Here is a 24,108-nt window from a genome sequence, read left to right on the forward strand (position 1 = left end):
CGGTCTCTAGATGTTGCCGACTTGGACTTCCCAAGCACTTAGTATAGTGCTCTGCACATAGTAAGTGCTCAATAAATACCCGCTGTTGGGTAGGGACCATCTCTATATGTTGCCAACTTGTACTTCCCAAGCGCTTAGTACAGTGCTCTGCACACAGTATGCACTCAGCCCACTATTGGGTAGGGCCCGTCTCTATATGTAGCCAACTTGGACTTCCCAAGCACTTAGTACAGTGCTCTGCACACAGTAAGCGCTCAATAAATACCCGCTGTTGGGTAGGGACCGCGTCTATATGTTACCGAATTGTACTTCCCAAGCGCTTAGTCCAGTGCTCTGCACACAGTAAGCGCTCAGTCCACTGTTGGGTAGGGCCCGTCTCTATATGTTGCCGACTTGGACTTCCCAAGCGCTTAGTCCAGTGCCCTGCACACAGTAAGCGCTCAATAAATACCCACTGTTGGGTAGGGACCGTCTCTCTATGTTGCCAACTTGGACTTCCCAAGCGCTTAGTCCAGTGCCCCGCACACGGTAGGTGCTCAATAAATACCCACTGTTGGGTAGGGACCGTCTCTCTATGCGGCCAACTTGTACTTCCCAAGCGCTTAGTACAGCGCTCTGCACACAGTAAGCGCTCAATAAGTACGATTGATGATGACGATGATGAGTAAGTGCTCAATAAATACCCACTGTTGGGTAGGGACCGTCCCTATCTGTTGCCAACTTGTACTTCCCAAGCGCTTAGTACAGTGCCCTGCACACAGTAAGCGCTCAATAAATACCCACTGTTGGGTAGGGACCGTCTATGTGGCCAACTTTTCTTTCCCAAGCGCTTAGTACAGTGCTTTGCACCCATTAAGCGCTCAGTAAATAGGACTGAATGACTGAATGAGTCTTTCGACGCCCTGAGGGGAGGCGGCGCCGCGCGTAGGCGCATGCGCGCGCGCGCGCGCGGTGGGGGGGGCGGCTCCGGTTCTCGCGGTGTTTGGGGGGGGCGGGGGCGCGTCGGGACGTGCGGATGACGTAAGCACGCACGGGGGGGGCGCGCGGAGAGGGAGGGGCGGACCGGAAGCGGAAGGGGCGGGGCTTCGGGGAGGAGGGAGGGAGGGAGGAGGGCGGGCGGACGTGCCCGCGCTGCGCGCCGCCGGCGTCGCCTCAGCCTCGTCCTTCTCCTCAGCCTCGTCGCGGGGCTCCGTGAGCGGCGGCGGCGGCCGCATGGGCTCCTGAGCGGCCCCGCACGGTTCTCCCCCCCCCCCATCCCGGGGGCGGGAGATGCCGCTGTCGGGTTGAGGGGACCCCCCCCCCCCCTCAGTCCGGGCCATGGCCGCCAACGCCAACGCCAACCTGGCGCTGGCCGTCTTCCTCGTGTCCTGCTCCTCAGGTAGGGGGGCGGCGGCCGACGGGCGTTCGAGGTTGAGGGGTCCCCCCCCCCCACCTCCTGGGAACGGAGCTGGGGGGGGGGGCGTCCTCCCTTCCTTGAGGAGGTTGGGGGTCCCCCACTTACTGGTGAAGGGAATTTGGGGTTCGTTCCCTCTTCCCTCGGAAGAGAGGTTGGGGGTCCTTCTTTTCCTTGGAAGGTTGAGGGGTCCCCCACCCGCTGGGAAGGGAGTTTGGGGGGTCGTCCCCTCTTCCCTGGGAAGAGAGGTTGGGGGTCCCTCCTTCCCTGGGGAGGTTGAGGGGTCCCCCACCTACTGGGAAGGGAGTTTGGGGGGGCGTCCCGTCTTCCCTGGGAAGAGAGTTTGGGGGTGTCCCTCCTTTCCTGGGAAGGTTGAGGGGTCCCCCACCTGCTGGGAAGGGAGTTTGGGGGGTCGTCCCCTCTTCCCTGGGAAGAGAGGTTGGGGGTGTCCCTCCTTTCCTGGGAAGGTTGAGGGGTCCCCCACCTGCTGGGAAGGGAGTTTGGGGGGTCGTCCCCTCTTCCCTGGGAAGAGAGGTTGGGGGTCCCTCCTTCCCTGGGGAGGTTGGGGGGTCCCCCACCTACTGGGAAGGGAGTTTGGGGGGGCGTCCCGTCTTCCCTGGGAAGAGAGTTTGGGGGTGTCCCTCCTTTCCTGGGAAGGTTGAGGGGTCCCCCACCTGCTGGGAAGGGAGTTTGGGGGGTCGTCCCCTCTTCCCTGGGAAGAGAGGTTGGGGGTGTCCCTCCTTTCCTCGGAAGGTTGAGGGGTCCCCCACCTACTGGGAAGGGAGTTTGGGGGGGGGCGCCCTCCCTTCCTTGGGGAGGTTGAGGGGTCCCCCACCTACTGGGAAGGGAGTTTGGGGGGTCGTCCCCTCTTCCCTGGGAAGAGAGGTTGGGGGTGTTCCTCTTTTCCTGGGAAGGTTAAGGGGTCCCCCACCTACTGGGAAGGGAGTTTGGGGGGTCGTCCTCTCTTCCCTGGAAAGAGAGGTTGGGGGTCCCTCCTTCCCTGGGGAGGTTGAGGGGTCCCCCACCTGCTGGGAAGGGAGTTTGGGGGGTCGTCCCCCACTTACTGGGAAGGGAATTTGGGGGGTCGTTCTGTCTTCCCTGGAAAGAGAGGTTGGGGGGTCCCTCCTTTCCTGGGAAGGTTGAGGGGTACCCCACTTACTGGGAAGGGAGTTTGGGTGGTCGTCCCCCACTTACTGGGAAGGGAGTTTAGGGGGACGTCCCCTCTTCCCTGGGAAGAGAGGTTGGGGGTCCCTTCCTTGGGGAGGTTAAGGGGTCCCCCACTTGCTGGGAAGGGAGTTTGGGGGGGCGGCCCCCCTTCCCTGGGAAGAGAGGTTGGGGGGGGTCTCCTCTTCCCTGGGGAGGTTAAGGGGTCCCCCACTTGCTGGGAAGGAGGTTTGGGGGGGGCGGCCCCCCTTCCCTGGGAAGAGAGGTTGGGGGGGGTCTCCTCTTCCCTGGGGAGGTTGAGGGGTCCCCCACTTACTGGGAAGGGAGTTTGGGGGGGAGTCATCCCCCTTCCCTCGGAAGAGAGCTTGGGGGTTCCTCCTTTCCTGGGGAGGTTAAGGGGTCCGCGATTTACTAGGAAGGGAGTTGGAGGGGGCGTCCCCCCTTCCCTGGGGAGGTTGAGGGGTCCCCCACTTACTGGGAAGAGATGTTGGGGTCCCTCCTTCCCTGGGTTGAGGGGTCCCCCCCTTCCTGGGAAAGGAGGTTGGGGGGGCGCCCCCCTTTCCCTCGGAAGAGACGTTGGGGGTCCCTTCTTCCCTGGGGAGGTTGAGGGGGGGGGTCCCCCATTTACTGGGAAGGGATGCTGCGGGGGTCGTACTCCCTTCCCTCCCGTCCCCTCTTGCCTAGGAAGAGATGTTGGGGGTCCCTCCTTCCCTGGGGAGGTTGCGGGGGGTCGTCCCCCTTCCCTGGGAAGGTTGGGGGGGGGGGCCCTTCCCTGGGAGAGATTGGGGCGGTCGCCCCCTTTTCCCTAGGAAGAGACGTTGGGGTTCCCCCCTTCCCTGGAAAAGGAGGTTGGGGGGGGGGTCATTCCACCTTCCCTGAGAAGAGACGTTGGGGGGTCTCTTCTTCCCTGGGAAGGGAGGTTGGGGGGGCCTCCGTTCCTGGGAAGGGGGTCCCTCTTTCCCTAGGGAGGTTGGGGGTCCCCTCTTCCCGGGGAGGGGATGTTGGGGGTCCCCCCCCCCCTTCCCGGAGAGGGGAGGTCGGGGGCAAACCGAGGCGTCCCTCACCCCGAAAAGAGCCGGTCGAAGCCCGGAGGGCCACCGGGGCTGGGTGTCCCCTCGCCTTGGGGCCGCCTTCTCTTTCTCCTCCTCCTCGGCCCCCCGCACCCCGAAAAGTCCTGCCCGCCCCCCGACCGCCGCCCCGGGGGACCAGGGGAAAGGAAGGGAAGAGAAGGGAAGGGGGCAAATCTGACAGCTGGTTTTCGGGGACGGATTTTTTCCTTTGTGTGTGTGTGTTCGTTCGCGTCTGCCCGGGTGTTGTGGATTGGGAGGAAAAAAAAAAAAAGCCGCCAGAAAACCCGGGACCTCGTAATCGAGAGGATTTTGCTGAACGGTCCGTTTCCCTGTGGTTACTAAATGGACGGAGTCTAGCCTCCTGTCTGTAGTGGTATCGATCAGTTCCGGGTGGGCTGAATCGCGCTGTGAAATGGCGATCCTTGCCAGAGATTAACCAAAAGCATCGTGTCTGTTTAAATGGAAGGAGGAACACGGGCCTCCCGGCGCCCAGGGGGAGGGGAAACTGAGGCCAGGCCCGGCCCAGAGAGGCGTCGAGGCGCTTCCACCGGCCCCTCATCCTGGGGTGGGTTTTCCTTCCTCTTCCAGGAGCCTTTTCCCCCCGATGCCCATCGCCCTTCTCCTGCCCACCGCCCCCCGTGAACTGGGAGGCCGCGACGTCCCCCCAGCCCACCTGGGGCCAACGAGGTCACCTTATAACCTCCCCATCGCTTAGATAAATGCACATAGTGAGCGCTTATTAAATGCCATCATCGTCATTATTATTACCATTCCCGCGCCCAGGCCGGACGCTCATCCCGGGGTAGGAGCGGACTGCCTCCTTGGCTCTTCCAGCCTCCTCTCCTTTCCCTGGAGAGCCGGGGATGGGGAGGAATTGAGCAGCATCCCACCGGGCCGGCAGGGAGACACCCGCCCAAAGACCCGCCCGCCCCCCAATCTGTCTTCACCGCAACTAATGGAAAACAGGGCCGCGACTCCTTGATGTACGAAAAGAAGATTCAGCCGGATGGATAACCTGCAGCCTATTTTCCTTGAGGTGATTGTCACCGAGATGACTCAAAGGTCAGCGCGCTAGTCACCAGGAACATTGGGATGCGTGAAACGGTTTTCCACGTTATGGATTTTGTGTGTCCGTGCCCCCAGATTTTACGGTGACCGTTTGCCGTGACAGATCTGTTGTGTTGAGCTTGCCGTCGGTCTTTCTCTTGTAGTCTGAAACGGGGGTGACGTACCCCTCGATGCTTTTTTGAGGCCTGAGAGCAATCCCGGTTATCGGATGAATCCTGCTGGATTGACGGGGGGAGTGTGCCCGTTTTGCTTAAAACCAAGGAACGGTAAAGAGCAAAGGCATCGTGAGTGAGTGGGTTGGCTGTTTGACGTTTGATTTTCCCTCTCGCCTCTTTATTCCAAATGTGTTTCCGTTCCCCGAGGTAGCCACCTTTTTTGCCCACCTAGGGGAGAGGAAACAAACGCGGCTCCAGAGAGGGATCCAAATGCTATTTCTTTGTTGCTTCCCTCTTGGGAGAGGGGAACTCTGCCTTGAGTACTTCACCTTTTTGCCCACCTAGGGGAAAGGAAACAAACGTGGCTCCAGAGAGGGATCCAAATGCTGTTTCTTTGTTGCTTCTCTCTTGGGAGAGGGGAACTCTGCCTTGAGTACTTCGCCTTACTAAAGGAAAGCTATCACCTTGCTAAACAAACCTCCGTGGCTCTGACAGCCCCTTTTCTCCCTTTTTCCATTTCTGAAATTCCGTGCAAGTGGCGAATGGCTGGCTTCGATTATTATTTCATTCCCCTTTATTTTGGGGGCAGTTAACCTTTTTGTCTCTTTCCCCGGAAACCTCCCTACTTGAGAAGTTCCAAAGCCCCTGGAGCGAGAGTTACTTGAGTTAGTTTCTGGACTCCTACTAATTTCCGCTATATCGTGCTGTGCTCGGAATAGTAGGAGGAAAATTAAAATATTACGCTTCTGAGTGTCTTGTTTCGTTCGGTTCGGATAGACCATTTTTCAGCTCTTTCGCCATCTTAAGGAATCCCTTGGAGTGGATTTTCTTAAACTTTGACCCCAGGGGTGGTAAACCTGGAAACATTTATTTAACTCAGACAACAGCTTCCTCGAAATAATTTGTCCTGCCCAGATTCGACACCTTTTCTCAGCGTCCGGACAGGATCCAAAGAGACTCTTCAGATCTCTTTTTCTTCTTCTGTACCAGAAATGTTTCCCTCTCCCTCCTCCCTCATGAAGCAGAGAAAGCTTAAAGAAAAACAAAACCGGGTGGATCATTTGGTAATCTTTAGGAGATTCTAGCCTGAGAACGTCATTTGCTTTTCTTTGCCTGACAAGTTCCTGATAGTATCTGAAGATATTATGAATGGATTAAAGTCCTGGGCAGCATTACTTTTTTTTTTTTTTTTTTTTTTTTTTTTTTACTTTTACGGATTTACATAAATTTCGAATGGGCATGCGTGAATTTTCTGTAATTAGGTATTGGAAGAAACTACAAAAAACCTTATCTTCAAGCATGTGGTGAGCTTGCACTTCAGCCCCATTATCTTAAGTCACATCTACTGTATATCTAGCAGCTTTCTCACAGTATTAATCAAGTTTGAGTACCTCCCTTCTCCTTATCCCTATCTCTTAAGAGGTTTCTTTACTTACAGTTTGAGCCTGCCATAAAGTTTTGCAACTGCCCCCTAATTAGCAGGGTTTGGTATTTGTCACCACATGGAAGATGGTAATATATTCACTGAGTTTATCGGAAGGAAATGCAGCTCTTCCTTCCATACACCTAATCCCAAGGGCATGTTTCAGATGATCTCTAAAGTTCCAGAATCATCCATCAGCCAGGTTTGGGTTGCAAACGGGTAGCTCCTCTAGGAGGCTGGGCGGGATTCCTTGGCTTCCCACGGGTCCCCGTCCTGCAGAAGGCTGAAAACTGGCCGTAATTAATAAATGCTTGCCTAAGACTTCTCCACCCCAGTTTTATGGCCGCCTTAACCAGCCAGCCATGTTGAATTAGGGTAGGATTCTTAGTAAATTGGAATGTGCCACAGTGCACCTTGGAACAGGAAACCCTGAGGGAGAGCAAACCCCTCCCTCTGACGAGGGGGTGGACTGGTCACTTCTGCCCTCCCCCTTGCCAGTGGCCTGGATGTCCCCCAGGCTCTTTGTCCTGGAGTGGGGTCCACTAGCTGTGTGGACGAACCCCGGTAAAGTTGCTGTGTTCACTCATTCATTCAGTCGATCGTATTTATCGAGCGCTTACTGTGTGCAGGGCACTGTACTAAGCCCTTACAGCTCTGCAACGCATGTAAACTGACATGATGAATCCCGCTCTCCTCCAGGTGGCCACACCTGGGCTTCATCGCCTTTTCCAGCCCTCCTTGAGCTGTTGCAATATGACTTCTTTTTATTCCTCCTTTGTTTCTCCCTCCCCTGCACCGCTCCGTGGGCTTTGTTGGAGCCCTGCCCGTGTTGTCTTTCTGTGCCGGAGAAAGCCGGAGCGGTTTCCAGTTCACGCACAGGGAGGCGGTTTAGGTGAAAGGAATTCCGGTTCGGCGCCCCTGAGAGGGAATTTGATTCGGGGGTTGACCTTTGACCCGGGGCTCATTTTTCGGGGCGACTCTCCCACCCCACCCACCTTGGCCGGCGGCGTGCCCCGGAAATCGATCGGACGCCGGGCCGGCCGACCGCTCGGATGCCGTTTGATTCAGGGAATGCTCTCCCGGCCGAAAAGAGAAAGGGCCAACTATTTCTCTTCCGGGAATGTTCAGCGGCCCTCCCTGGTAAAAACCAAAATCTCCGTCCTGGCTAGCCACCGATGCCACTACGAGGGATTTCGTGTGGGGTGGATTTATTTCGCTTCCCCGGCTTTTAACAACAGGGAAGGGTAGAGTAGTGAGTCAGAAGATTGATTTCATATAATCGTTTTAACCTGGAAAGGGGAGGGACAGTGTGGGTGAGTGAGAAGGAAGAGAAGACGGAAGAAAACCAGGGACAGTGACCGCAACACAAATCTGGCTCCTCTTCCCCAAACGGGTTTCCGTCAGGGCCACTTTCACACGCTTGAGACCCGTAATTGCCAGGCTTCTTGTAAGTCGACTGCCATGTGAAGCGGGCAGCGTTTCTTCCCCAGGTAAGAGATTGGCCCTAGTTGTTTTCTGGGGACCCAAACTCTCTTCGTGTGTGGTCTTTTGACGATGCCTTAAGCCTGACCACCCCACACACCCCCACCTCTCCACCGTAGTGATAATCTGGAGAGAGAGCAGCGGGCGAAAGAAATATTCCCGGAAATGGCAAGGTGGTACAGTAGGTGGAGATGGGCTCACTGAGTGTGAATGCAAATGAAATGGGAGCCGGGCCTAAGGAGATGGAGTTGAAGATGATAGTCTCATCCTATTGCCATTTAAGGTGGCCCGGTACCCTGGAGAACCCCTCTGTACGTAGTGGAAAGTCAGGAAGAAGAGCCTTTTTATCTTGTCTTTGAGAAGGAAATGGGACAGAGTCCCCTGCTTTCCCCAGAGTTCATTTTCACTCCTCATCGGGACGTTTGAGGTGGATGCCTTGCCTTTGAAATTACTTGTAGTTATTTTTGGCTGGTCAGATTTGACTGAAGAATTTCGCTATCCCTCCCTGGGCTGCACCTCCCCCTCAGCCTTACTGAGAGGCTTGTTGAAATCTAGCTTTTCCAGCCATTTACTAATTGAATGAATCCATTGGCATTCAAAATTCTACACTTCTCTCCCCCTCATTATTAATAATAATGATGGTATTTGTTAAGTGCTTACTATGTGCAAAGCACTGTTCTAAGCGCTGGTGGGGGGCCTACCAGGTGATCAGGTTGTCCCCCGTGGGGCTCGCAGTCTTAATCCCCATTTTACAGATGAGGGAACTGAGGCCCAGAGAAGTGAAGTGAGTTGCCCAAAGTCACACAGCTGACAATTGGCGGAGTCGGGATTTCAACCCACGACCTCTGACTCCGAAGCCCGAGCTCTTTCCACTGAGCCACGCTGCTTGTCAAAAGACGTGTTCTAAATTAAAGATGTGTTCTAAATTGTGTTTGTGATTGGGCCTTTAAAACTTGGAGTTGGTGCTCCTTGGGGTTTTTTTTTCACCTTTTCTCCTAAAAATCTGTCACAACCTGCCCTGTCTAGGTCCTTAAGGATACTGAGTTATTTGCTGGGTTTTCAATCTTTTCTCCTCTTGAATCTCTCAGTTTGGGCAGAAAAAAAGTTAATTGAACTTACATTCTATTGCCACGGCTATTAACAGAAAGGCCTCACTTAGCCACAGAAGCCAAATGGATGCTGACCTGTAAAAGTCCTAATCAGGGCTCAACAAATGAACTCCTCTATTGTCAGTGAAGAGTGAAAAATCAAGGCCGAGATGAATGACACTAAAACAAGCAAAAAAGCCCCAGGCAGCCGCAAACTAGAGGCTTTGATGGTGGCAATTTCGTTGAGCTGTGCAGTTCTGGTTATGTAGTAAAAGCGGAACCTGTAGCGAGGTCAGGCAATTTTAGAGTCAGGTGGACGGTCTAAATAAGAAATTCATAGACCCGTTACTTGGAAACATCCCCTCGATTCATCGGCATGTTTGCGGTATCTGGCCTCTTCAGAGTGAGGATGGATGGAGGGCGGACAGATGGGGCTCTCTTTACCCACCCCTCCCCAGCTTGCTCGCTCGCTCCCTTCATTCCTCCCATCCTCACCTCACCTAACTTCCTCTCAACCTTTCTACCTCCATTTTCTCACCCCCACCAAGAAATCACAGCTCTCCCCACGTTCAAAGCCGTTCTAAAATCCCACCTCCCCCAACAAGCCCTCCCTGATTAATTCCCAACCCCGAGTCATCAGCCACCTCTAGCCCAAGCGTATTTTTTTAAAATCCCTTCTCTGCTCTTGGGTTATGATGTATAATCAATTACACAGTCAAGGGCTTATCCTGATTACCCCATCTCCCCATCAGAGTATTAGCACTCTGTGGTCAGGAAACATGTCTCTAGCGTGGCTCAATGGAAAGAGCGTGGGATTTGGAGTCAGAGGTCATGGGTTCAAATCCCGGCTCCGCCATTTGTCAGCTGTGTGACTTTGGGCAAGTCACTTAACTTCTCTGGGCCCCAGTTTCCTCATCTGTAAAGTGGGGATTAGGACTGTGAGCCCCCTTGGGACAACCTGATCGCCTTGTAACCTCCCCAGCACTTAGAATAGTGCTTTGCACATAGTAAGCGCTTAATAAATGCCATTATTATTATTATTATTATGTCTCATTCTTTTTATACTTTCCCTAGTGTCTTAGCCCAGTGAGTCACACACGGTGAGTCGCACCTGTGGGCACTCAGTAAATAATAATGTAATTACAGAGTGAGGGAAAGCACTAACCCTGCCAAAGGGGCCTTTTCAGCCTTCTTGAGATGATTTTCATCCGTGGCACACAAAGCATCAATTCCTGTTCACTCATCCCACTGACAGAAAAATGCAATGCCCCTCCCTGAGTGTTGGAAAGAAAGAGCAGTGGTTAACAAATTCCATCACAGTAATAAGAAAAAAATAACGACAGCAGTGTCTTTCCCCATGCCTGGAGGAGTTCCGGAGGGAAGAGGGAAATTTCAGCCTTCTCCTCGGTGCCTTTATCCCTGGCTAAGGGGTTGCAACTGTGGGCTAGTGACTTTCAGGATACTCCCAACAGTGGAGAATCTCCTAGATCCCACCCTGCAGGAGAATTGGGGCCCTCGGATCCCCCGCCGCTTTTAGACCAAAATAGGTTTGACCATGATTGTTCCAGTTACCTGAGAGTCTGCCATATCTACTAGGAACCACTTAATCGGTTCCTTATCCTCTGTCCAGAATCCCTCAGCACCCAATTCCGGGCCGTGCGGTGCCGTCTGACCTTTTTCCAAGGAAGCCTTCCTGGAATCGAGAAGCCCTGAGCTGGATCTGGAAGGCGGGGGTGGGAGAGGTCCTGGCAGAGGAGAAGGACCCCTGCTACTCGGAGGTGTGGAACGGAAGCGTTCCGGCCTGGCCTCGGAGGCAAAGTTGTGAGACGGCGATGGTGCCAGGCTGACCGGGACTAACTGAAGAAACGTAGGTTTTATTTGTGAGTCCGAAAGGAAGGGCAAGGAGGTATCGCTGTAGAGTTTCAAGGGAGGGGAAGAAATGTTGTCAAATCGATGAAGATAAAAGATGGTTTTTGTTTTAACATTCTCGAAGTAGCCCCCGGGGGTCAAGTGTAGGGACAGGGTTGATAGGGGACCGAATGAAGGGTGTGGCAGTGGGGACAAGCGGAGGTTTAGGGCACCCAAGGGGTTTGATGGCCCCCAGGGGCACCGGGCCACTCAGTGTGTGAACCAGATTGCCTGGCGTGGGCCTGCTTGGCTAGCTGGAGCTGGGCTGGCCCGAGTTCCTGGAAGTCCATGGGGAAGGGGGTTTGACCTGGAGCGTGTCGAGGGAAAGTTGCCGGAGAGCTTGAAACCTGGGCCCTGTGGACAGCGAGGCGGTTCTGGGGCACCCAGGCCCGACCAGGCACTGAGATCTCCCGGAACCGGCCCGGAGTCCACAGAGGGGCCCTTTTAGGAGGCTGGCCCGGGCCTGGAGAGGACTTCTTGGTGGACGCGAGTTCCTCGCGACTCTGGAATGGCACGGATGCCACCACCGTCCCCTGTGAAATAGCCAAGCGCCCGATCACCATTAGAGAGAGAGGGGGGAAGCGTTTAGCAATAGACTGGCTACAAGGAAGCAAAGGTCAGGGAAGTAGCGAAAATGGCTTAGAGTCCGTGGACGTCGGGGCCGGGTAGGAGAGAGCCGCTCCCAGATGAGATGGAAAAATTTGGCCAGGGAAGGACTTTGGGGCGAGAGCGAGAACCCAGTCCTCCTTTCTTAGCAGGGTTAGGTTTCGGGTGGCATTTGGAAGAGTGCCGACGAGGACCAGATGGTAGGAACAATATGATATACGGGAGGAACGTATCTGGCATTAATCCGTAACCACAAATCCTAAAAGCCACAGGGTGCTGGCGGGAGCAAATGTACACTGGGAAGAGTAGAATGTGGATAGGCGTGTTGGATGATGGGTCCGTAACTAATTATTAAAGGGAAAAGTAGAGGATGGTAGATGGTACACCCCTAACCAAGAGGATGGATATCAACTAGGCTCCTTTATTCATCCATACATATCTCTGATTTTATTTATATTAATGTCTCTCTCCCCCTCTGGACTGTAAGCTCATTGTGGACAGGGAATGTGTCTGTTTATGTTGATATAGTATACTCTCCCAAGAGCCTAGGACAGTGATCTGCACACAGTAAGCGCTCAGTAAATACAATGGACTGACAAAGACCAAATGGTTTTGAGGAAAAGTGATTTGGGCAACCAAGTATGGACTAAAGTGGGGAGAGGCAGGAGGCGGGTAATGCAGAAATCCAGGTGAGATAGGATAAATGCTTGAATCAATGTGGTAAGAATTGGATGGAGTGGAAAGGGCATCATCACACCATAATGCCTGAATCTCAGAATCTTTTTTCCCCCCAGGTCTTCTAGCTTTTTTTTTTTTTTTAACTAAACACCAAGCTACTAGTGCATCTACTTTTAAGTAATCTTTTATGCAAAAAATAAAATGGCCTACTTCTGTTTCCGGCAGCCAAAGAGCCTTTTTTTATTTTTTTATTTTTTTGCTTTGTTTCTACGCTTTATAGTTTTTGATAGGTTTCCCCAGCCGCCGAAGGTGTTCCTCGTTGCGTATGTTGTTGACTTGCGGGTGGTCTGTTCTTTCTTTAGGAAACAAAGGCGATGGAAGGTTTTTGTTAAATTTTCACAAGAATTATTCCAACATTTGATCGTTTTGAAAAAGGCATTAATTAGGATGAGGCAAAGATGCTTTTGCTTTTCATAGAGGTTATCAATTCGCACTGAATGCCAGATCACTTAGAATTTGGAGAAGACATCCAGTCAAAGGAATTTTATTGCCTCGTTGCACGAATATAGGAGAATTTTGCATTCTTAAGAGAGTTAGATCATTTACTTTTAGGAGCTTTTTAGTGTTGGTACATGTCACCTTGAATTTGTGGCATTCATGAAATCATTCCCAAAGTCTTAAGTCAGGAACGACCTATACAGACATCGAAAAACCTGGAAAATCAAGTTTGGAAGTCAACGTTTTCCCCAGCCCTGTTTGCATGGACCCTTCCTTCCTCCACCCTCTCCTCGCCACACCCCTCTTACAATTACTGCTTGAGTTGAGTCTTCCACCTTCCTAAATCCCTCCCTCCCCCCAATATGACTAAACTATAGGAGCGCTAATGTCTGCCTGTAGCTAAACACTTCTAGAGTTCGACCATAAATTCCCATGAAAACCTAACAAAAAGGCAATTCAAAAGAGACGGAGCTGCTTAGATTTCTTTTGTGGTCAGCTCCCTCATTTCTATAGGCTGAAAACACTTACCATTCTGCATTCCTGCAGTGATAGAAACATTCCAGTGTTTCCATCACTCACTGAAACCCTGGCGTGGCTGTTTGCAGAAGTACCTATCACAGTATCCCTCAGGACACAGAGTGGGTGTTTGCCTCTCTGTTTCTAGGTTTCCCGACGTTCTGGACATTGTTTTATAACCGGCTAATGATGCAGATCTGAGCCTGTTTTCCTCTTGGACATGTATTTTAGAAAGGATTTCTTTCAGATGTTCTTCAAAGCTACATAATCCTTGCCAAAATCGGAGTTGCTTTAATGCTTGTATCGTATCTCACTCCGGGTAATTAGCCAGCGTTACTTAATAATCATTTCTCCCAACTTTAATCATGCGTCGTGAAATTATACCGTGAGCTATAAACCAAAATAGTCAGGTAAATTCAACCTAATTCAAGTAGCCAGAAAGCAAGCTACACCAGAGAGAGAAGGAAAAACAACTTTGAAAGTAGCACATGCGGGACTCGCTGTTTTCCATGGGTTTCCAAATCATTTACCAGAAATGTAATCTTGACTTCCACACCTATTTCCCCCTGTAATTTCTATTTCTAGCCCATCTCAAATGTCTTTATTTGTATCTATATTTATTTGTGGGTGTTTGTGTGCATCAATCATGTGGGGGGACGTGGGGGAGGTTCCTCCTGAGGAGTGCCACATCAGGAGGCACTCCTCCCCTCTCTCCCCCCTGCCAACATGAAGCCATTTCTGGAGAAGAGGAGTAATAGAAAAAGCATGGTCTAGTGGAAAGAGCATGGACTTGGGAGTCAAAGAACCTGAGTTCTGCTCCTGGTGCTACTCGCCCGCTCTGTGACCTTGGGAAAGTCACCTAACATTTCTCTGTGCCTCAGTTTCCTCATCCGTAAAATGGGGGATCCAGGCGTGTTCTCCCTCCTACTTAGACCGTGCGCCCCGGGTGAGAGCGAGCCTGTGTCTGACTTGATCTGCATGCATCCACCTCGGCGGTAGAATGGGGCTTGACACATATTCAATCGTATTTATTGAGCGCTTACCATAGGCGCATGGCAAAGTACAATACATCAATAAACAGTGATATTCCCTGTCCACAGCAAGGTTACAGTCTAGATGGGGGGGCAGGCAGGCACCAATCCAAATAGATAAAAATACAGATATACCTGAGTGCCGTGGGGCTGGAAGGGGAGAAGAGCAAAGGGAAGCAGCGAGGCCCAGTGGAAAGAGCCCGGGCTTTGGAGTCAGAGGTCATGGGTTCAAATGCCGGCTCCGGCACTTGTCAGCTGGGTGACTTTGGGCAAGTCACTTCACTTCTCTGGGCCTCAGTTACCTCATCTGTAAAATGGGGATTAAGACTGTGAGCCCCATGTTGGACAACCTGATCACCTTGCAGCCTCCCCAGCGCTTAGAACGGTGCCTTGCACATAGTAAGCGCTTAATAAATGCTATTATTATTATTATTAAAGGAGCCAGTCAGGGTGACGCAGAAGGGAGTGGGAGATGAGGAAGCGTGGGGCTTAGTCTGGGAAGGCCTCTTGGAGGAGATGGACCTTCAGTAAGGCTTTGAAGGCGGGGAGAATAATTGTCCATTGGATTTGCGGAGGGAGGGCGTTCCAGTACAGAGGCAGAATGTGCGCTAGGTGTTCTGCACACAGTAGGCGCTCAATAAATACGATTGAATGAATGAATGAATGAGTCTGGGTGAGACAGGTGAGCGACGAAGTGTGCGGGTTCAGTTGTAGAAGGAGAGAAGCGAGGTGAGGTAAGAGAGGGCAAGGCGATGGACTGCTTTAAAGCCAATGGTGAGGAGTTTTTGTTTGATAGAGAAGTGGATGGGCCACCACTGGAGTTTTTTGAGGACCAGGGTGACGTGTCCTGAACACTTTTTGTAGGAAAGTGATGCGGGCAGCAGAGTGAAGTACGGACTGGAGTGGGGAGGGACAGGAGACTGGCAGGTCAACGAGGAGGCTGATGCAGTAATCCAGGTTGGGGAGGATGAGTGATTGGATTACTGTGGAACATTTTGGATGGAGAGGGAAAGGGCGGATTTGGGCGATGCCGGGAAGGTGGTACCCACAGGATTTAGTGACGGATTGAATACACGGGTTAGCTAGCGCTTTACAAATGCCATTTTTAAAAATGGAGGTGTGACCATGGGACTCCAGCTCCCATTCAGCCTGCTTGCCTTCCAGCCCAATACGGCCCCCTTCCCAGTCAATCCCGGGAGGTGGCGGGATCTTTCCGGCCTCCAGTGCCCCTCTCCTCCATCTTTCCCTCCTCCCACCAGCCCCCTTGGGTGGGGTATTAGCCGAGAGCCCAGCCAGCGATGAGTTTCTGTTCCTTCCTTCATAGTCGTTTCCTGCGGTGACCAGCCATAAAACCATGTGTGCGGGATGTGGGAATAGGTCTCTGGATCTCTGATTTTTGGAGGGTAATTGGTTCCGAGCCCAGCGCCTCCCTCCACTGCCAAGTCATTGACACTCTGCAGAGATTGTGCGTCCTTTGTTAACCAGATCATCAACTTCCTTACCTAGACTGGCCTTTACCAACATACCCAGTAAGCGCTCGATAAATACGATTGAACGAGTGAATGAATAGAGCCTGCAAAGCAGCAGGCCCAATGGGTATTCATTCATTCATTTATTCAGTCGTATTTATTGAGTGCTTACTGTGCACAGAGCACCAAACTAAACGCTTGGAAAGTACATCTGGGGCGAGTGGTAGAGTGGCGGCTCCTTCGCCTTTCTTGCCAGAAACAAATGAACGACTAGCCCTTGCATGCTAACCTGATGTGGGAATCTGAATGCATCGTTCGATTTGTAAATAAATATGACGCTTGTCAGTCCAGAAAATCCAAACCAGCGTATCCTCCTGCAACCACGCCACCTCGCCTTCTCTTTTGGGGAGGAGGGCTCATTTTAGACTGTAAGCTCATTGTGGACAGGGAAATGCGTCCATATTTTTCTTTTGTACTCTTCCAAGCGCCTAGTACAGTGCTCTGCCCACAGTAAGCATGACTGATATTGATTTGTTATATTGATTATATGTTCTCTAAGGCTAGTAAGTTCTTCTAAATCAACACGGCTGTTAGCTTGCCAGTGTCAGGCCACTCTAGATGGCTGGTTCGGTTCCTCGTGTCAAATGCCTGATCAAATCTCTTATTGGGACAGATTTCACATCCTCAGAAGTATTAGAGAAGCAGCGTGACTCAGTGGAAAAAGCCTGGGCTTTGGAGTCAGAGGTCATGGGTTCGAATCCCGCCTCCACCTCTTGTCAGCTGTGTGACTTGGGGGCAAGTCACGCAGCATGGCTCAGTGGAAGGAGCCCGGGCTTTGGTGTCAGAGGTCAGGGGTTCAAATCCCGGCTCCCCCAATTGTCAGCTGTGTGACTTTGGGCAAGTCACTTAACTTCTGTGCCTCAGTTACCTCATCTGTAAAATGGGGATTAAGACTGTAAGACTCCCCGTGGGACAACCTGATCACCTTGTAACCTCCCCAGTGCTTAGAACAGTGCTTTGCACATAGCAAGCAATAAATGCCATCATCATCATCATTATCATTATTATTCTCTGGGCCTCAGTTCCCTCATCTGTAAAATGGGGACAAAGACTGTGAGCCCCATGTGGGACAACCTGATTATCTTTTATCTACCCCAGCGCTTAGAACAGTGCTTGGCACATAGTAAGCGCTTAACAAATACCAACATTATTATTATTATCAGAAGTCAGTGACACCAGCAGTTGTGGTCAGTTCCACAATTTCCAAGAGCCAGGTAAACCTTAAAGCCTGAGAAGTTTGGGGGCTCTAGTGACCCGGGAGGAGGGCTGAGGGGGGGCAACCACGAGGTATTTCTTTATTGGCTCATTTATTCTCACTGTTGCCGTTGAGTCCCCTACTGTGGGAGGTTCTCCGATGAGTCGCCCTTATTAATAGAAAAGCAAAATGGGTCTCCCCAAAGCCCCAGCTTTTATGCTGCGCTCGGTATTATCTGATCTTGAAACCATTGCCTGTTTGCAGGATTGATGAATAGCCCCGGCTAATGGTCTTTAGTGCAGGCAAGTAAGTCTTTGAAGCCACTTATATGAGTGCATATTAAAATGGTGTCTGGAAGAAATGCAGAGTTGCAGGCCTGAGCAGGAGAAAAATCTGCTCTTGTCCCTGTATCCATCTGTCTGCATATTCATTTTAAAAGGTAAACAAGGGCCAGATTGGACGTATTAACACCTGAAAAAAACTCTGCTGGCTAAAGAGCTGAAGAACTGTGGGAATGCCAGCTTTCCAAATGACCAGGAAAAGTGACTGAATCTCTCCTTTCTTTCCTGTATGTAAACCATGTAAAGCAAATCTCCTCACCAGTCAACCTTTCTTGTTTTGTTGTCTTTTGTTCCCACATAGAAATGTAAATCTGTCTTTGGAACTTGAATTGGGAACGGGAGTTGGCCCAGTTAGGGTGTTTGCTGCCATGTAAATTAAGATTGCCTGTCAGGGGACCTCCGCCTGACAGAAGAGCTTTAGGGAAAGGGTGGGTTTTTTTTGGGGGGGGGGTGGGTGGGCGTCTTGGAGGGGGGGTTGGCAACAGAGAGGGTAAACAGAAGCTGGAACTAGGAGCAAGAGCTGGGAAGCAGGTGCTGGAGGAAACGGGAACCGGAGCCAGAAAGAAGCCATCACAGATCTATTCCAAGATCACCACAACTTCCTAGAGGCAGTGCGGGAATAGCGTTGTACTGCATTTGGGATGGATAGCAAGGGCCCGGTGGTGGTTTTCCTTCTACTTGGCCTGAATTTCCCATCCCTCTCTGATATTTGGGGGGAGCGACATCAACGGTGTCTTTCTGAAAGCATCCCGGGTCCGAGGCGGTCGGGAAACATAGGGATGCGGAGGATGCGTTGCCTACCCATCGTGCAGTGTGGCTCAGTGGAAAGAGCCCGGGCTTTGGAGTCAGAGGTCAGGGGTTCAAATCCTGGCTCCCCCAATTGTCAGCTGTGTGACTTTGGGCAAGTCACTTAACTTCTCTGGGCCTCAGTGACCTTATCTGTAAAATGGGGATGAAGACTGTGAGCCCCCCTGGGACAACCTGATCACCTTGTAACCTCCCCAGTGCTCAGAACGGTGCTTTGCACAGAGTAAGCGCTTAATAAATGCCATCATTATTATTATTATTACCCCGAGGAGCACGCCATCCAACGGAAGAGGGATGCGTCGTCGTTCATTAAGAGCAAATAAATATCATCACCCAGGGGGCTAAATGCCTGCGGGGATGAGGTGGCTGAGGGTGATGGGATAACTGGGAACAAGGGGGAGCCCGCTGGAGGAGGTGACTCCATAAGGAGGACTTCCAAGGAGGTGGGTTTGCTGAACCTGGGGGGCTGGATTTGGGCCCGGGGTGCGGAGGAGGAGGAGAAAGGGCCGTATTTATCGTGGCATCCAGTGTACTGTACTAAGTCTTAGAAAGTACTAGAGAAACCCAAGGCGTGTTCCCTGACCACAGGGTATTTTGTTTCCAGTGGGAGAGGCTGGCATGGTAATGTTCATGAGCAGAGGAGGGCATTCTCGGCATGGGGAAATGGGTGAGAGATGGATTAGAGGCAGGAAAGTGGGGAAGGAGAAACGGTTAAGAAGTTAGCTAGCTTGGCCGGTGTGAAGAACTGGGCAAACTGGGAGAACAAAGTAAATGGGGAGGAGACGCAGCTGATAGAGAACCTTGTTAGATTTTCTTTGTATTATACTCTCCAGGCCTTTTAAGCATCAGAGTACCAGAAGGTGTACAAGTGTATGTAGCCTCAAATTATTTATATCCGTATATCAGTCTCTCCCTCTAGACAGTACGCTTGTTGTGGGCAGGGGATGTGACTTTACTGTTGTATTGTACTCTCCCAAGCACTTTGTACAGTGCTCTGCAAACAATAAGTGCTCAGTAAATATGAGTGAAAGCAATGAACGAGCTGTGCAAGTCCAATGTTGCCATGTGCGTGGAAAGCAAATCGTGGCCCACAGCCGCCCTATCTAGAGAGCTGGGCAGAGCAACGGCATTACTAAACTGTAATAATAATAATGATGATGATGATGATGGTATTTGTTAAGCGCTTACTACGTGCAAAGCACTGTTCTAAGTGCTGGGGAGGCCCACTATCTTAATCCCCATTTTACAGATGAGGGAACTGAAGTACAGAGAAGTGAAGTGACTTGCCCAAAGTCACACAGCCGACAAGCGGCGGAGCTGGGATTAGAACCCATGACCTCTGACCCCCAAGCCCGGGCTCCTTCCACTGAGCCACACTGCTTTCCTTGTAGCCATTGAGAGGAGTGTGCTGGTTTGTTAGCGAGGGAGTTGATATTCTATTTATTTTATTTTGTTAATATGTTTTGTTTTGTTCTCTGTCTCCCCCTTCTAGACTGTGAGCCCACTGTTGGGTAGGGACCTTCTCTATATGTTGCCAGCTTGTACTTCCGAAGCGCTTAGTACAGTGCTCTGCACACAGTAAATGCTCAATAAATATGATTGAATGAATGAATGAATAAAAGAAAGGTAGACTAGAGTAGGTGTATTTATTGAGCACTTTGTGTGTGCAGAGAGCGCTGTATTAAGTGCTGGGGTGGATACGAGGTAATCAGGTTGGACACAGTCCCTGTCCCACATAGGGCCCACAGTCTTAATCCCCATTTTGCAGATGAGGGAACTGAGGCACAGAGAAATGAAGTGACTTGCCCGAGGTCACACAGCGGACAAGTGGAGCCAGGAGCAGAACCGAGATTTTCTCACTCCCAGGCCTGGGCTCTTTCGGCTAGGCCACGGTGCTTAAAGTGCATGGGGAGAACCCAGTACAACAGAGTCAGTAGGCTCTGAAAGGAGTTTGTTAATGCAAGAACTAAATATGGAGCTATCCAGGAAAGCTAGGTTAAAAACAAAAACCAAAAAAAAAAAAAATCTCCCGGCGTGAAAGGAGGATAATGGTGCAATTGCTTCTCTCTAACAAAGGGAGAAGTGAAACAAGTGAATTTCTAATGGCCCTCCACCCTCTTCATTGTTTGACAGGTCTGTGGTTGCTGGGAAGGAGAAAAGGGAAATACGAGGTCTTCATCAATATCTGCAGGGCAAACGAGGGGCAGAAGGCACAGTGGGACAGAAGCAGCCATTGATATAAAATGTAGGACCTTCTCAACTGAGCCTCTTTGTCATTTGGAGTCTTTTGATTATTCTGTCTGAGGGCAAGGTACCCTGTCTATTCTTTAACAGCGTTATCCAAATACCTTACATAACTCAGCTCCCAGTGGGTGTACCGTAAATACCTGTTGACTGACAGGTGAGCCAGTAAATACCTGAGTGGGTACCTCAGTATCCCTAAGATGCTTGGAGTGCCGGTTGTGTGCAGGGCAATCTTCTTGAGTCCTCAAGAAAGGAGTGAAAGGAGTGGATGCATTCCCCACTGTGATGGGGAAGACAGTAGATGTAAAATGGCAAATATATCAAAGTTGAGAGGGAGAGGTTAATAATAATAATAATAATAATAATGATAGCATTTATTAAGCGCTTCTTCTAAACTGTGAGCCCATTTGGTAGGGATCGTCTCCATATGTTGCCAACGTGTACTTCCCAAGCGCTTAGTACAGTGCTCTGCACACAGTAAATACGATTGAATGAATTAAGCGCTTACTACATGCAAAGCACTGTTCTAAGCTACGGGGAGGTTACAGGGTGATCAGGTTGTCCCACATGGGGCTCACAGTCTTCACCCCCATTTTACAGAGGAGATAACTGAGGCACAGAGAAGTGAAGTGACTTGCCCAAAGTCACACCGCTGGCATTTGGTGGAGCCGGGATTTGAACACATGACCTCTGACTCCAAAGCCCGAGCTCTTTCCCCTGAGCCATGCTTCCCATCCTAGACCAAGTAAATAAGTAAACAGGTAAATCCATGAGCGCTGAGGTAGCCGGTTTATCAGGGTTCATTTTTTTATATGTTCCGAAAGTGGGCGATTGGAAGGTTGGCCATGCTGCTCCCGACTGTGAGCCCGCTGTTGGGTAGGGACCGTCTCTATATGTTGCCAACTTATACTTCCCAAGCGCTTAGTACAGTGCTCTGCACGCAGTAAGTGCTCAATAAATACGATTGAATGAATGAATGAAGGTCACGCGGAACAGAGGACGCCCCGAACTTGTCCATCTCGCCGCGGACCCCCCTTTCCTCACGTCCTCCCTCTGGCCTGGAACTTCCGCCCCCTCCATATATGTCAGACCACCACTCTTCCCACCTTCAAAGCCTTCCTTGATTAACCCCTCTTCTCCCCAACTGCTTTTCCCTTCCATACCATCTCTGCACTTGGATCTGTGACCTTGGGGCATTTGGTATTTGCCTCCCCTCCTCAGCAGCGTGGCTCAGTGGAAAGAGCCCGGGCTTTGGAGTCAGAGGTCATGGGTTCAAATCCCCGCTCCGCCAACTGTCAGCTGTGTGACTTTGGGCAAGTCACTTCACTTCTCTGGGCCTCAGTTACCTCAGCTGTAAAATGGGGATTAAAACGGTGAGCCTCCCATGGGACAACCTGATCACCTTGTAACCTCCCCAGCGCTTAGAACAGTGCTTTGCACATAGTGCTTAACAAATACCGTTGTTATTATTATATTATTATTATGGGTTCTAATCCCAGCTCTGCCGCTTGTCAGCTGTGTGACTTTGGGCAAGTCACTTCACTTCCCTGGGCCTCGGTTACCTCATCTGTAAAATGGGGATTAAAACTGTGAGCCCCATGTAATAATAATAATGATGATGGTATTTGTTAAGCGCTTACTATGTGCCAAGCACTGTTCCAAGCTCTGGGGAGGTTACAAGGTGATCAGGCTGTCCCACGGGGGGCTCACAGTTTACATCCCCATTTTACAGATGAGGTAGCTGAGGCCCAGAGAAGTGAAGTGACTTGCCCAAAGTCACACAGCTGACAGTTGGCGGAGCCGGGATTTGAACCCATGACCTCTGACTCCAAAGCCCGGGCTCTTTCCACTGAGCCATGCTGCTTCTCTAGGACAACCTGATCACCTTGTATCCACCCAGCACTTAGACCAGTGCTTTGCACATAGTAAGTGCTTAACAAATACCAGTGTTATTATTATTACATATCTATAATTATGTATTATAAATTATTTTAATGCCCATCTCCCCCTCTAGATTGGAAGCTGGTTGCGGACAGGTAACGTGACTAGAAACTCCCGTTGTAACGGACTTTCCCAAGGGCTTAGTACAGTGCCCCACACACAGTAAGCGCTCAAAACCACCGATTGAAGAGGCATAACTTTCTCCCCCCACCACAAGTGAAGTGAAACTGAGTGTCCCGAGAGTTTACTAAGAGACCGTTCCACCCTCACATGGTTCAGCAGGCACTCTAAAGAAATCCTGTTCAGTGGTGATTTTCTGCCGTCCAAGCACGGTTCAAATTTAGGAGCCCCTAATTCTAATGTCCCGTGCTTTGGGGCATCTTCAGGAAAAATTTTTTCCTTCTTTTTTAAACAAAGGAGAAAGAATCAGGAATAATTCAAAATGGAAACCTGAATTTGAGAGATTCTGAAATTGAGACAGTGGGGCGAGGAGAGGGAGAGAAGGGAGAGGGAGAAGAGGTCTTTGAGGGGGAGACCCCAAAATCCCATCAACCGCAGTTTATGGGTGCAACTTAGTTACGTTTGGTTCACTTTGTACTTCCCAAGCGCTTAGTACAGTGCTATGCACATAGTAAGCGCTCAATAAATACGATTGATGATGATGATGATGGAGTTTAACTTGGTTAAAAGAGTCCACCCAACCCTCAACCTTGACAAGACTTGAGGGATTGTCAACTTGTTATTACGTTGCCAACCTGTACTTGCCAAGCGCTTAGTGCAGTGCTCTGCACACAGTAATCTCAATAAATATGATTGAATGAATGAATGAATTGTCCTTTTATTTTGTTGCGAGGGAAAGAACAGTTTAGCCCTGGAAAAGAGCCGCAGATTTCTTTCGCTGGATGATGCAGAGCACAGTTAATGTTGGGATTAGGGGGTGAGGGGAAGGAGGGGGGAGTTCTTGGTAGTTACGCTGCTTGAGACATCTTTTGAAGGAAGTCAGTAGTATTTATTGAGTGCCTGTGGTGTACAGAGCACTGTCTGAAGTGCTTGGGAGAGTACAGCATTATATATAATAATAATGATGGCATTTATTAAGCGCTTAGTATGTGCAAAGCACTGTTCTAAGCGCTGGGGAGGTTACAAGGTGATCGGGTTGTCCCACGAGGGGCTCACAGTTTTAATCCCCATTTTACAGATGGGGGAACTGAGGCCCAGAGAAGTGAAGTGACTTGCCCAAAGTCAGACAGCAGACAAGTAGTGGAGCTAGGAGATATATATATATATATATATATATATATATATATATACACACACACACACACACACACATATATACACATATAATAATATACATTATAATAGACATATATTATGCATATTATCATATATATAATCACATATATTATATAACATATAACGTATAATAATGTACATATATTATTGCATATAATAATTACAATTATATGTATAATAATTACATATTCATGCATATAATATTGAATATGCATATATAATATTAATGGTACTTAAGTACTATGTGCCAGGCACAGAACTAGATACAGGTCAGTCAGATTGGACACAGACATGGGGCTCACGATCTTAATCCTCATTTTACATTTGGAGTAACAGAGAAGCAGCGTGGCTCAGTGGAAAGAGCCCGGGCTTTGGAGTCAGAGGTCATGGGTTCAAATCCCGGCTCCACCAATTGTCAGCTGGGTGACTCTGGGCAAGTCACTTCACTTCTCTGTGTCCTAGTTCCGTCACCTGTAAAATAAGGATGAAGACTGTGAGCCCCCCATGGGACACCCTGATCACCTTGTAACCTCCCCAGTGCTTAGAACAGTGCTTTGCACATAGTAAGTGCTTAAGAAATACCATTATTATTATTATTATTATCATCATCATTATTATTATTAACTGAGGCCCAGAGAAGTGAAGCGATTTTCCCAAGGTCATGCAGTGGACAAG

General features: G+C 50.4%; 1 protein-coding gene across 1 annotated transcript in view; it reads left to right on the plus strand.

The window, feature by feature from the left end:
- The first annotated feature begins 1,167 nt into the window (after positions 1–1,167).
- Positions 1,168–24,108, plus strand: part of ACVR2A (activin A receptor type 2A) — a 100,899-nt gene continuing 77,958 nt past the window's right edge. The window contains exon 1 of the mRNA XM_038751126.1: positions 1,168–1,378. Coding sequence (XP_038607054.1) covers positions 1,318–1,378 — 61 coding nt within the window. The 5' untranslated portion in view covers positions 1,168–1,317. The remainder of the gene's footprint in view (positions 1,379–24,108) is intronic.

The sequence above is a fragment of the Tachyglossus aculeatus genome, chromosome 9 (genome assembly GCF_015852505.1).
Source record: "Tachyglossus aculeatus isolate mTacAcu1 chromosome 9, mTacAcu1.pri, whole genome shotgun sequence".
Classification (NCBI taxonomy): Eukaryota; Metazoa; Chordata; class Mammalia; order Monotremata; family Tachyglossidae; genus Tachyglossus; species Tachyglossus aculeatus.